Here is a 14581-nt window from a genome sequence, read left to right on the forward strand (position 1 = left end):
GAGGGTGGGGAATGTGGGTGTGGGGACCGGCTGGAGAAGCTCTCGCTAGCGCTGCCTGTGGCCAGACCCGCCTCCCATCCCTTCTCCGGCGCACACACACGTCCACCCAGACACACTTCGCGCGCTCCCTTGCGCTCTCGCTCGCCCGCCCGCCGCCGCCTGCTCTCTCCTTCCCCGGTCTCCTTCTCCGTTTTTTTTTTTTTTTTTTTTTTGGTACCATAGAGTTGCTCCGAAAACAGAAGATAGAGGGAGTCTCGGAGCTCGCCATCTCCAGCGATCTCTACATTGGGAAAAAACATGGAGTCAGCTCCGGCAGCCCCCGACCCCGCCGCCAGCGAGCCGGGCAGCAGCGGCGCGGACGCGGCCGCCGGCTCCAGGGAGACCCCGCTGAACCAGGAATCCGCCCGCAAGACCGAGCCGCCCGCCCCGGTGCGCAGACAGAGCTATTCCAGCACCAGCAGAGGTAGGAGGCTGCGAGAGGGGCTGAGGAGGGGGCGGCGGGAGCCCCGGCGCGGAGCTGGGGGCGGCCGGGAGCGGGCGCCCGGGTCGTGGGGTCGGGGGCCGCGCGCGAGCCTGCGCCGGCGCCCAGAGCTCGGAGCACCCCCCTTCCCCTCCCCCCTCCGCCCCCCAGAAATGTTGCAAACTTTTGCAGCCCGTTCTCGGGTTGCGGGAGGAGAGGGGGGCGGGGGACGCGGCAGGAGGGTTGACAGCCGGCGGGTTCACCCCCTGGCTTTGATTTTTCTGCAAAGAGAGGAGGGAAGCCGCGTTGCCGAAATTAAATACGCTCCCCAAAATACGGAGAACCGGAGAGTGGGGGCCCGGGAAAGAAACTTTTAAAGCGGCAGTGTCCTTTAAAAAGGAAAGGAAGGGGAAAAAAAATTCTGTTTATGACCACCCTCTTTCCCCTTTACCTTTTCTCCTTTGACAGTCTCGGCCCCGGCAGCCCGAGACGGGGTGGGTTTTCGGCTCCCCGCAGAGCTGAGGGGGGCGTTAGGATTGAGTGACCAGGGCAGCCCCGGGGGTGGAGAGGGGGCGCTCCTGGACTTGGGGGGCGACGTGGGCACCTTCTCTGGAGCACGGCGGTGGGTTTGGGATTTGGAGATTGGGCTGGAGGAAGCAGGGTGCGGGCGCGCGAGGTGCTCGCCAAGTTGTCTGGCGGGCGCGGCGAGGGGAGATGCTCAAGTTTGCAGACCCGGGGCTCGCAGCCGGACGCCCAGCCTGGCGGGGGGCGTGTGCGCGTCAACTCGCCCGGGGCGGCGGTCCTGTGGGGCGCTCCACGCGCATTCGGAGTGAGCGTCTGCAAAAGCAAACAAGCAGAAAAAGAAAGATCGCCAAGGCACCCAAACTTATTTCTGACCTGGGAAATCCTTCCCTCTCCAAGCGTTTCTGCAAGAACCTGGGAATGGTCAGTGCGAGTTGAATGCTGGTTGGATAGTGCGATCGATGTTCCCCCCTCCCCGGGCGATATTTACACACTTCATTTTGTAGAATGTGTGTGCGTGTGTATGTGTTTGTTTGCAGGGGGCTCCATTGCCTCCTCCTTGCTTTTTTTTCTAGTTAAAGTGGAGTGTTGGGGAAAGCTCACCCTCTTCCTTCTTTCTTAAAGGTATCGGCACCTGATGTGGGGTTTTTCTTGGGGATGGGGGATTATTTATTTGAATGCGCCTGGAGTTTGCAAACAACAGGAGGAAGCTACGGCTTTAATTACTGTTGTTAATAATGTATAAATCATCCCTGTCACTCTAGAGGAAGCAGGCTCGCGCGAGCCGCCCAGGGCTGGGGGGCAGAGAGGATCTCCAGCCCTGGCTTGGGCACTGGCCCAGCGGGCCCCCTCCTCTTGCCACTCGGCTTCTGGCGGCGATTGGGGAGGGCGGGAGAGGCGAGTGTGGGCCCCCGGGAGCCGCTCCCTTCTTCTCGATGTTAGAGTTGGAGGTAGGAATATGGCTGATCATGTGCTAGCTGTTTTACAGTATTCCCCCCCTACACACACACCTTAGCCACACCCCCTGTCCAGGCGCTTTCCCATTCACGGAATTCGAGTACAGTAAAAGCCATCAGGATGACACACGCGAAAAACATTTAATTAAAGGCGATTTCGAAAGAGTGAACACATTGAACTGCGGTTTGAGCGGGAGGGAGGGGGCAGCGAGGGTCGGGAGTACAGGGAGGGGGATCGGGGCTGGGGGCCGGGACCTGCAGCTAGCTCGGGGAGTTTGTGTGTGGCGAGCTTTTGGCTGCACAGAGTATATTTAGACCTGAGACGGTGGATTTGGAATGCGAGCGGGTTATGTAACAGGGTTAATCAGAAACACTGGAGAAAATCCCCTTCATGTGTTTCTGAGGCTTTTTTTTTGGGAAGGGTGGGGGACATAGTATGTAGGAAGCCACAGTAATTTCTGGTTTGTGCTGCCACCCCCCTCCATCTTAGGCATCCCCCTCCCGTGTGTTATTAGCATCTTCAGGTGTCATTCTTGCCAGAAGGTGTTCTTGCAAGAGATCGGGGTGGCAGGCTGCAGAACCGACTAGCAAATCCGTAACTGGCTGTTCTTGCAAATTATATAACGATGGGGCTTTCAGTACCACCAGCCCTCTAGGCTCAGCAACAAGGGGAGAGGGACAGCGTAGGGGTAGGATGCCTCTTGCACAGCTGACCTGCTGACCCACATCCCCTTGCCCCCTAGAGGGCCACCCCCCACTCTCTCTTCTTTGAACCAACCTCTTGTCCATCCCTCCAGAGATTTAATGGGGGGAGGGAGAGGAGGTAAGGCCCAAACACTCAACTCACATCCTGCACGCAGGCACTAGGTTATATAACAGTCTGAATGGAAAAAGGAAGGTCAGAGATGGAGGCATCCTTTAGCTAACACAGCAGTAGTAATAGCTTCCAGAAATTATGTGCATTTGCAGACTTTAACCTCAGATGTACTGTCTGCTCCTCAGGGGTACCAACCTTTGAGAGTGAGAGCTAGGGAGAAAAAGAGAGAATGTGTAAGTATGCTTGGTAGATGAGAGTGATTTGAAAATGGGAAATGTTTGGGTTTTCAGATGATGTAATGGAGTTGGCAGAATATGCGAGTCGGCTCCCAGAGTGTAAGCAGCAAGAAAATTGGAGCTGGCATCCAGTATTAATGTTGCATAAATTACAATATCGGAAAGAAATTAACCTACACACTAGGTGATTATGGCTTTTTAATACTTAAAACATAAAGGCACACAACTCAAAAGGAAAAGCAAACATCATCACCTTAAAATTAGCATTTTCAACCTCAAGGAGGGTTGAGTGGAGTCCTTGGTATTGGGTGAAGTGCGATGCTTTCTGATTCGGAAGATGCTTTCCAGAGAGGTAGCTGGATTAGCTTCCAGGCAGCCAGTGTTTGCAGTCCACAGAGATTGTGGTCAGGATTCTCGTGACATTGAGGTGACCTCATGAGACATTACCTAGGTAGACTTGAAGCTGTTGCTGGATTCTGAACACCTGGGAATCTACCGGTGAATGGGCCATGCACCATGAGTGCCTGAGCTTCCAAAGTCAGATGTGTGACTTCATAATCTGAAAGACGGCCTCCCCTTCTTCTGAAAACTGGGCAGGGAATGTTAGCAGTTTTAGTGGAACTGTTCCGTTTTCTGGGTGCTATTAATGATGGCTGGTGTCGTTCAGTTCCATCTTTTCAGCCCAATGAAAGGGAAGAAAGAAAGGCAAGAGGCAACATGGGAAGTAAGAATGAAGCGGAAAAACTACAGCGAAGCTGTAATTTAACAAGGCTTTCAGGGACGTCAGGGAGCCATGAGCATTGTGACATAACTGTTGTTAAAAACCCTCTTTCAAGTAAGCCAGAAAGAGAAAAACAAATATCGTACATTAATGCGTATATGTGGACTCTAGAAAAATGGTACAGACGAACCAGTTTGCAAGGCGGAAATAGAGACACAGATGTAGAGAACAAACGTATGGACACCAAGGGGGAAAAGGAGGGGGTGGTGGGAGGAACTGGGAGATTGGGATTGACATGTATACACTAATACGTATAAAATAGATAACTAATAAGAACCTGCTGTATAGAAAATAAATAAAATAAAATTTAAAAATTCAACCCCCCCTCCCCAAAAACAAAACCCTCTTTCAGAATCTCCTTATTATGCGCATGCCAGAGCTTACGTTTTCTACCTCTCTAAAGTTTACCTCACGGAGCTGTGTGTCACGCAGTCGGTCGGGAACACCAGTGCTGAAGGTGGAAGGCTTTTAGGGCAGGCTGACCTAAGGGAAAAATCGAAGCCAAAAGATGGGATTAACACTGAAAAGCTCAGTTGGGTTGAGATCGAACCCCCTGGAAGCTCGCTTAGATTGACTTAAAATCAGTTAAGAAGGCCTGTAGTTTATATGGAGCCCTGAGGACTTCTAGACCCACAGAAGTCTTTGCCTTTCAAAGTGCTGTGCCACCATTCCCCTCCTCAGTCTTGACTGATTCACTTTCTGGTCTGCTTTCTTGCCTGGCAATTTCGAGCACTTTCTAGAGATTGATTCTTGAATCAGCTTTTCTTATGTGGACCTGGCTCTCCCCAGGGAACAAATGATGCCCCATAGTTTGAAGGAGCTACTGGCTGGGATAAAATTCTTTGCCAGAGGGATGGAATAATTATTTTTTAAACTAAGGGGCTTTTATTTTCCAGTAAATTGCTCATAAAAACATTTTTAATTGTACCCTTTAAAAATGTAATAGAATAATTTTAGAAAATGCATTTGATGATGATTATGAGAACCTTTTCTGTTGCTTCCTTCGTCTTTCTTAAAAAGAATTGAATTATATTAATCCAGAAGTCAAATCCTGAGTGGCTAAAAACATTTACAACAGACTCTTTTTTTATGTTAGTCACCTGCTGGAATTTTCCAAAACCTACCGGTGTTAAGAGGAGCCCTTGGCTTTAGAAAACGTCTCTGTTTCCGAAACTGAAATATGGAGCCTGCATGGACCAGACCCCTCACCAGGAGACCTTAAGCTTGTGTTTTCCAGGTAGCAGAGGTTGGGGCGGGGGGTACAAGCGCGAACTGCTGGTTCCACATCAGACTCCTAAGTGGGATGTAGGGAGTTGTAGGAATGTTAATCGCAATAGCTGTTGCCTCCGGATGCAAATGTTCTGGGGTTTTTGGTGACAGCTGAATCACTTTTGAAAGCAAACTGATCCCTGTCCAAAGCTAACCTTTGGAATGTGAGTGAGACAAGCCCAGGGGTTCTTCTCCTTGGGCCATACTCTTGTCAGTTCTGAGTTAAGATTCACGTTTTTCTCCCGATTCTCCCATTCTTGCCTTTAGGAAGTTGTGATGTGATGTTGGAAGGACAGACTGAGTTGGGTGTCACTTCGAATTCCGTTGGTGTGGTGTGGTCCCTAACAGCACGTGCCACTTTTTCTGAGGGTGTCCCCCGCCCCCCCGCCCATCTTCCTGGTCTCCTTGATGAATGGTGCTTCTATGCTTATCATTGTATTTCTGTGTCTGTGGACGCAAAATACTTAACTACATTTCAGGTGTCTGGGGAAAGAGTTGTAATGTGATTGCCCCACGCACAAAATTTTTTACAGAGAATGCCGCTCTCCTCAAATGACGTATCCTGCTGCTTGCTCTCTTTGTCTTTCACGAGCCAGAGTGCTGGGACTCTGAGGTAGACATCATCCTTCCCCTCCTCAAGGAGATTCCTGACCCATTCGTCCCAGACTAGTAATAGGTTCTTCCAGAGCAATAAGAGTCTGCTTTGAAAGGCCTTGAGGTGCCAGAGTGAACACCAACCTAGAATGTGCAATACCTTTCTGAAAATGAAGACTGTCTTCCTTGCTGAGAATTTAAGAACAGCCTCCTCTTTATTTCTCTCTCTGCCTCTCTGAGGTGTTCTCTCTTCCATCATTTAAAACAAAATGCTTTTTTACAAGGGTGGTTTTTTTTTTTGGTATCTCATTCGGAATGGAAAGTGTTGGTTTGAAATGAGCTGTTAAAATGTTCATCCATCTTATTAAGCTGTACATTAAGAAAAATACAGTTGAATATTGTGAACTAACACCTCCCCAAAACTCTACAGGTAGACAGTGTTGGAGCATTGATTAATATACAATGAACCATGATTTTTCTATAAGAGTACCAAGGTGTCACTGATGAATTAGTTTTTCTGGCTAACAGGAGATTGAGCAGAAATATTTTTTGTCTTTTCCTTACTGAATGTGTTTTTAAAGTGTGCTGATCCCCTTTCCTGCCCTGGAAAGAACATTGAGGATGTAACTGAATCTTTCTTGGAGGTTCGAGGATCTTAGGGTACCACAGTGTCACTGTCCTGAGGATGAATTATGATTGTACATTATACAACTGTAAATGGAGACAGTATCAGAAATTGGGCTAATCTGTCCTGATCCCTGCTTGGAAATTGTTTTCTTTTTTTGGTTAAATCTTCAATATTAGTATGTTTTGTTACTTGCCTCCTTTGTTCTCTGAGTTGCAAGTTGCAGAATAGAAATTCACATCAGTTAGTTGATTCTGATTAGTTGATATTTTTACTTTAGAGGAAAATTTCAACCTGAGTCTAGACCTTAATTCTTTCTCTAGCAGTGTAGAGGATGTAAAATCATCCTTAAGAATTTAGGAAGGCTATTTTATTTACAGATAAGTTACGTGCTGTATTACCGTAGCATTATGTAACTTCTCCCCTGTGTAGTGGTAGATAGAAATGTCAGCTATTTTTGCCTCTCCTTTAGATGAGTTGAAGGGGTTTCATCAATCCTGAAAGTTAGGAAATTCTAGGGTTAGAAGGAAGACTTTCAAGAATGTCAATAAAGAACAGTTAGATTTCTCCAGAGGAGACTCTCTCTCTCCAAGCTTAGGCCCTTGTTCACTGGACCAGTGTGGAAAGCATCCCAGGTACTACAGTCAGAGACTGACTTTCTCAAGACCGTCCCACCTGATTTAATGGTAGTCTGTGGTTATCTTATATCTTTTTTTTTTAACATCTTTATTTGAGCATTATTGCTTTACAATGGTGTGTTAGTTTCTGCTTTATAACAAAGTGAATCAGCTATACGTATACATATATCCCCATATCTCCTCCCTCTTGCGTCTCCCTCCCACCCTCCCTATCCCACCCCTCTAGGTGGTCACAAAGCACCGAGCTGATCTCCCTGTGCTATGTGGCTGCTTCCCACTAGCTATCTGTTTTACATTTGGTAGTGTACATATGTCCATGCCACTCTCTCCCTTCGTCCCAGCTTACCCTTCCCCCTCCCCATGTCCTCAAGTCTATTCTCTACGTCTGCATCTTTATTTCTGTCCTGCCCCTAGGTTCTTCAGAACCATTTTTTTTTAGACTCCATATATATGTGTTAGCATACGGTTATGTGTTTTTCTCTTTCTGACTTACTTCACTCTGTATGACAGACTCTAGGTCCATGTACCTCACTACAAATAACTGAGTTATCTTATGATATCTTTGATATCCTAGTGTTGGAAATTCAGCTTGGGAGTCTTGGTGTTCTTTTGTGACAGCCTTATTATTATTATTATCATTATTTTACTTTCGGAGTAAAGACATAAAGGCGATTGTCTAAAGAAATCCTTAGAAAAGTGGAGTAGGGCATGATGACGAATAAAGGTACCATAGCCGTGGGTTAGGCAGGCTCCATTTCGTCTCTGGCTTTTACATGCTAATGTGAAAAGGAATTACAGGTAACAATTCCCTTGTGTTGGTGGAAGAACAATCTTTTTTTTCCTAACAGATGTTTATGGCCTCCACTGACACATCATTATTACAAACTGTCTTATCCCATTACGTGCTGTGGCACGTTGACAATGGCACAGCCCTGTGGTTTTCCAGTGAGTATCTTGTCCACAGAAGGTGCCCTTCGTGGCCCTGTCTGCAGGACCCACCACAGTGGAGAGGACAGGTTTTCCCACACCCTGGAAGGTGCTGGAGGCCTCCAGGCTGTCCCAGGTAGTTTCTACACCCTTGCTGCTTTCCCTGGAGCTCAATCAGAGGCTGGAAACGGATAGGAATAATCAAGGTGTAGAGGATTTATAGTCATCCAGCCTCCAATGATCTCTAACAGCGTGGTTGGGCATTTGAGTTTTGATCATGAACTACCGTAAAGTTTTTTGAAACAATTAGGAAGTTCCTACATCTGTGAACAGACCATAATAGATAAAACTCTTCCTGGGTACCAGGAAGGGTACCACTTGGTACAGGATTCTCACGCCTGTGAAGGAGGCAGTGCACTGTTAAAAATACCTAGCTTACTTCGGGGGAGGATTTGGCTGAATACTGATGAAGTTTATGAAATATGAATGTTGTGCAGTTGCTGTACGTAAGTGGTAGGCGTGTGTGAAAGAAGTAAAAAGCAATAAAATGGTGTATAAATGACACTGAAACTTGATGGACTTGTATACGTGACAAGAATGGTGATGTTCGGGTCTGTGCCTAATGGGGGAGAATCAAGTGGCTTAAAATCTATATGTCAGACTCTGAATGTGGGACTAAAAATTACAGCATATAGAGTCATTTGACTTATGTTATAAGCGAAGAATGCTACCAAGGATAAACAGGCAGGTTGCAAAGAAGAGAGGTGAAACAGAATGGGGGGAAAACAGGAGAGACCAACACTTGAATTTATAATGAGGTATGGTAATCACTGTTTAAAATAATCCAGACTATTAACAGCTGTGCTGCTAGGTAGAGAATTCGTTATAGCTAAACAAAAGGCATCACTATGAATTTTAGGTTGGGTGGGAGAAATCCTCTTGGTCCCCAAAGCATAAAGGCATGGACTGAGAAGCAGCGCTGCACACGTAATTTTTTCTGTCTTATCCTGATTAATTGACAGCCGACTGTATGCCTGTTTCCTGAAGGTGACTTTACAATCTCCAGACACAGACATTTCTCTCAGAACTGGAGTGAAGGAAGGAGAGCCACATGCTAAAGTGTGTTTTACTGGGTGAAGTACTGGGGGGGAAAGATAAGAGTGGTGGAATAGGGGAAGGGGGTCGTGTATACAGAGATTAAGGATGCTGCCTGTGGGGGGCTGGGGAGCGGGGGCTGTGAGTGAAGGAAGGGAATCTCTAGAGGGAAGGAGATTCCCATGCAAAAGAGGATGAAATTAGCAGTGACTCTGAAATGGCTGGGAATGTGCCTTTCTCAGTTTAAATTATCTTTAACGAGGACGACGAACAGAGGAAAAGTTGGCACTTTGAGAAGTTATGATGAACTTGTTGAGAATGCCAACTGACAAAGGCAGGTAAGGGAATATTTGGAGAAACAGAGCAAGAACAGGTGTTAAGGGAAATGGCTGGCGTGTTTATTGACTCATCCAGTTAGTTTTAAAGAAACCCGAAGAAATGGACAAGGATGGAGAAAAGACAACCCGATATGATTCTGCCCTTCCAGAAGCAAAGAGGCCTATATAATCCCATATGATCAACGCCAGTCATGGGGAGGAGTGACTGCTTAGAAGTTAATGGATTTTCAACAGACAAATGGCGGAAGAAACGGGTACATGTCGCAATTCTCTTCAATAAACTGCATTGCTTTTCATTTTCACTGTACACTTATAAAGCCAGTGGATGGTAAAAAGGCCACGGTAACAATACAGCATGTACTCCCAGGAACGTTTGTGTGATAGGGATATTATATCTGGAAGTACAGAGCACCTGGGAGGGTGAACTGCCCATAACTCTCAATTGTGCAGGTAATGAAGCAGGGGGAAAGCAAAGGCAAATGAAATCCTTTGATAATCAAAGACGATGCTTCTTCTAGTGAGAGTATTAGTTGACTGATGATGAGAAGGATGAAATTGCTGGAGCTGTATTTTACCGTTTCTGGCACCGTGACCCACTTTGGATGAGCATGTTTCTACAGAAAGTGCATGAAGAGTGGTGAGCTGCTTAAACTTTCTCGAGGCTCCCCAAAAGAATCAGTAGGAGAACTGAATGTACCCCTGAAAGGGCTCTAGAAAATTCAAAAGCTCGCTTTCTAATCTTGAGCTTGGGGGTGTACATTAGATATGTAGGGCTCACTCATGAGGCTGCCATGGGTCATGTTTTATTAGACTAAAGCCTGTTAGAGCCAGAAGAGGCCTTAAGAACCATCTAGCCTACACCCCACCCCCCATTTAAACTGGTACCCACAGAGATCAGAATGTGCCTGAGGTCCCATTCCTAGTAGGTAGCAAGGCTGTGACCAGAACACAGGTCTTCTCCCTCCCTAACCATGTTCTTTCCACTTGAGTGCTATGTCAGGATGCTCAGAAGTTCCAGCAAGTTCTTGTCCACTGGGAGACACCCCCACGCCCCGCCCCGAGGCTATTACATTACATACGCAGGTCAGCCCAGCCTTAGGTGGTAGATATGTATGAAAGTAACTTTGTTTTGGCTGTGCCTCAACAGTAGAACATTATCAGTATTATTATATTTTAATCCCACCGGGCATTTTTATTATTCATTAAAAATTAGCCGGTGAGCTTGCGGCTCTACCAGTAAAGCCATTCGAAAGAATAGTGAAAATTGTGCCTGTGTCTCCTGCTCTGACTTGGTAGAAAGTAAAATACAGGACATCGAGTGGGGCATCCAGTACTTGGAGCCCTTATGTTTGCTGGAGCTAGAGGCAGCCAGCTCTAGCTGTGCAGTGGGGGAGGGTTACCTCTCAGCAGCTGGCCTCTTTCATCGAGGCAGAGGGTTTAAGGCTATGTCTTTTATAGGGATGCTCCTGAGCAAGTCTGTGAATGGAATAGTATGTAGCCAGTAAAAATCATGTTGTAGTGGAAGCTGCTTGGGATCTACCACTTAGTGAAAAGTCATGGCTTTCAAAGTAGTGTGCAGGGAATGGGATATTTTAATAAAAACCATAGTGTGTGTGTGCACGCGTGTGTGTGTGTGTATATGTATGTATATATTAACATGGGCCCACGTGTACCTAAATGATGAAGTGATAAAGTGGTCAACTCTGGATGGTGGGATTATCTTTGAGTTTCTCTTTCTCTGTGCCTTTCTGTATTTTCTGAGTTTCCTGCATTATGCATGTATTATTTTTATAACTGGAAAAAATAAATCTTATTTTTTTTTTCAAAAAAGATTGTATGTTGTGAAACTGAGAGGCCACTTTGAAGGAACTGATCTGAACTTAGTACGCTACACAGAATTTCTTGATGTTTCAGGATGGGCCAAGTTTACTGGCCCAAAGAGCAGTACCTTTGACAGTCATATTTAGCCAGGAAAACAAGGGTCATTCAGCTTGGATATGAAAACAAGTGTCCTAATATTGGAATTTTTCCCTCTAGTGCAGTGTCTTTATTATGGGTTTATTATGAGAAAAACATAATATATTGTAAGCCAGTGTACACACACACAGTAAACTTTTCACATAGAATGTCCATTACCTGCAATGCACTGTTATTTTTGCTCTATTATTTAAAGACAAAATACAAGTCATGAGCCACCAAATTGGTTTCATGATCTATTTATGGGCTGCTCCTCGAAGTTGAAAACCACTGTCCTGGGCATGAGGTAGAAGCAGCCTTTCTGTGGGCTGTGGCCTGGAGGTGGGAGGAGAGGAGGGAGGGAGGGAGGGAGGGAGGGTTTCCACAGTAACTGAGGTCGCACTCCAGGTGTTACTCATTATAGTTTCAAGGAAGAGTTGGGGGAGGGAAAATAAGGTAAATGCTTATTATTTGTAATCATTCGCTATCTTTGTGCCACTTTTAGCACATGCTCATCAATAGCGTGTTCCGTTTAGACAGACGTGCATCTGCCTAGTTTGGCTTAGCATGTAAATTCTGGGGTCCCCTTTGCCTGGAGCTGTCATCACTGTGTACAGGCACGAGGGTGGCATTGCTTCAGTCAACAAATACTTACTGAGCACCTTCTCTGTGCTGGGCACTGTGCTAGGCTCTGGGGATAAAGCAGCGGACAAGAGAAGTCAGATCCCTGCCTTCCTGGATCCTACATTCTCGTGGTGGCATCTCAGTGTAGCCCATTGTCTGGGTCGCCTTTGACCAGACACTCCTGAGGGTTCTCCTCCACATGTTTCTTGAACTTAGCCTCTTTTTACCTCTATTCCTTGTATGGTCCCTCCCCCTCCCCCTTCTCTTCTTCCCCATCCCATCTCCCATCTTATGTCCAATCTCTTTGCTTCTTGAGATCCTACAATCGTTTCGGCTTCAGATAAGACTCACCCCATCCTTCCTGCAGTTCTCAAGCCCCGTGTCTTTTACAGTGGTCAGGCACATGGGCCTTACTCATTCAATCAGCATGTGGCCTCTTCCTTCGCCAGGTTCCCTTACACTATCTTCTAGTGTTATTTCCTGGGCAGGAGTCTAGTCCCCACAAGAAGACGAGCTCCATGGTTTATTCTTTCACCCCTGCACAGCGCCTTGCAAAAAGTTGGTGCTCATTAACTGTGCAGATCGTCTCTCCCACGTTGCCCTGCAGAGCTGTTTGCTGCCTCAAAAGATTCAGCTCTGCACCTCCTAACTCTGCAAGTGCAGCTTCTACTTGCTTCTACTTCCAACTGGGCCTTGGGTTTGGACCCAGCCACCCTTGTTTGTCCCACTTCTGTCTCTCGTGGATCCACCAATCCTCCCCTCCATAGCAGGTTCAGGCCTGCTCCAGTCTTGAGCAACTCAGACCAAGGCTAGACGTGTTGGGAAACAGCATATGTGGCTGGTACGAGCCTGCTGGGAGTGAGGCCCAGGTGTGCTGTGTGCTAGCTGTGTGACCTTAGGTAAGTTCATTCACCACTCAGTCTGCTTCTTATGTCACCTGAAAACCGGGGATGTTTATGATGCCGGCTTCCCACGGTACTTGAGAAGCTCACCTGTGAGGATGCCTGTGCAGCAGCTGGCAGGATGCCCAGCACACATTCAGTGTCGCTCCAGTGTTGGTGGTGATGGCGGAGCACACCCAGGAGCAGGGGGCCCTCTGGCCATATCTCCCCTCTCTCCTCTTCAGGTCTGCAGCTCCCTTTGCTTCCAGCATTCCTCCTTTGTTCTGATTGGTTGCTCTGTGAAATAAGCAAGAGTCCCAGGGCATCTGAGTCTTTCCGTTTAACTACCAGTTCTCTTTCCTGAACTGGATCCTATCCCAGTCCCTCAGCTCCGCTGCCACAGGCTAGATCCTGCCAAGTGCAGGCGAATAACTTAAGTTCAACCCCATCAGCCCCTTGTTGGGCTTCCCTGAGGTTACACCCCACACCTTCAGCTGAGCCAGAAGAGGGCCTCGTGTCTGCCTGCTCCCTTCCCCCACCCTCACTATTCCTGTAGTACCGCTGGCTGCCCCCTCCAGCCATCTAGGCTGAGGGAGTGCCCTCCTTCCCACTCTGCTGGGTGCTCTCTCATGCCTCATTCCTCAGCAACCCATCTTTGCTTGCCCTCCCTCCCCCCTTAGTCACTTTCTCCTCCCTGCCAAAAAAAATCACAGTGGAGAACCTTGTCTTCGAGGGTTCCATTCAACTTGCTCTACATTAATGCTCCACTATGGTGACCCACCGCTGAGTCTTTCACTTGTAATGTAATCTAATAATTTACATGCACTTTGCAAGCAATACTCTCAGAGACTCACAACCTGCTTGAAATCACTCTGCTGTTACAGTATTTGAGCTGATGAGAGAGCAGCACGAGAAAGAGTAGTTATTGGTACTACAATGGTATTGGGTAAATCTGGGAAAATAATGTTAGCCCAAGGTGAGGGTGTGCCGATGGATTATAATAGCCTTCCTTAGAGAATCATTTAAGCTTGCTAAGGGTCTTTGATTTTTGGATTGTAATTGGACTAGGCTAGGTCAAAGTATTGTAGGGATAGAAGCATAGGAAGCTAGAGGAAGTGAGCTAGGCGTGGAATCCCATCTTCCTGGGATGCTGTGAAAATGTTTTCGTTTTGATATACTGTATGACTTTTACAGAATTAATTGGCACTGTGATTAGGTTGTTTTATTTCTTCACTCAAACATGTTGGAAGCCGATCCTAATATGCAGTAGTAATGAAAATAGAGTAATGCTGTAATAATAGTGCCATTGTAAAGTGAATTACACCATTAAGCATCTATTTTGTCTAACTTGTATTGTGATGGTGTGAGTGATACACACACGTGCAGACTTAGAGTAGCTGGTCTTTAAGAAACAGACTCTAGCTGAGAAGCCCCAATCCTATATAATATTGAACAGTCAGTGAATGAAAATAAACCATTGTTCAGTGAAAAAGTGAATTTTTATGTATTTAAATATAAATGTATACAAGCACAAACACATAAACACACACAGGCACAAATATTGTACCAGTCAGGCAGATCAAGAAGAAGATATATGACTGGCATTAAAATGCTTGCCTGTGTTGCCTTTTTAACAAATTGGTTGGCCTGCCTTGGGACAGGTATCAGTTACGGCAGGCCAAGTCAATAATAGTATCAAGGGTAGGGTTTGAAAACAAGGCTTCGTGTATTTGTTTCAACCTTTTCATCCTTATTATGTCTGGGAGCCTCTATTAATTGACATGTTTCAAGTTGGGAAAGAAGCATTAATGGCCCAGGAACTCTGGTCATTTTATTTTGTCATTTGTCTCCCAAGGAAGGAC

The 14581-nt window shown here is 46.5% G+C and overlaps 1 protein-coding gene across 6 annotated transcripts in view; it reads left to right on the forward strand.

Moving 5' to 3' along the window:
- The window catches only part of RORA (RAR related orphan receptor A), a 1120706-nt gene that overhangs the window by 386090 nt on the left and 720035 nt on the right, over positions 1 to 14581 (forward strand). For all 6 annotated transcript variants that reach the window (XM_079912654.1, XM_079912652.1, XM_079912651.1 and 3 more), the window contains one exon: positions 223 to 463. In XM_079912654.1, the coding sequence (XP_079768780.1) occupies positions 298 to 463 (166 nt within the window). In that variant the 5' untranslated portion in view covers positions 223 to 297. The remainder of the gene's footprint in view (positions 1 to 222; positions 464 to 14581) is intronic.

This window comes from Stenella coeruleoalba (genome assembly GCF_951394435.1).
Source record: "Stenella coeruleoalba genome assembly, chromosome: 2".
NCBI classification, from domain to species: domain Eukaryota; kingdom Metazoa; phylum Chordata; class Mammalia; order Artiodactyla; family Delphinidae; genus Stenella; species Stenella coeruleoalba.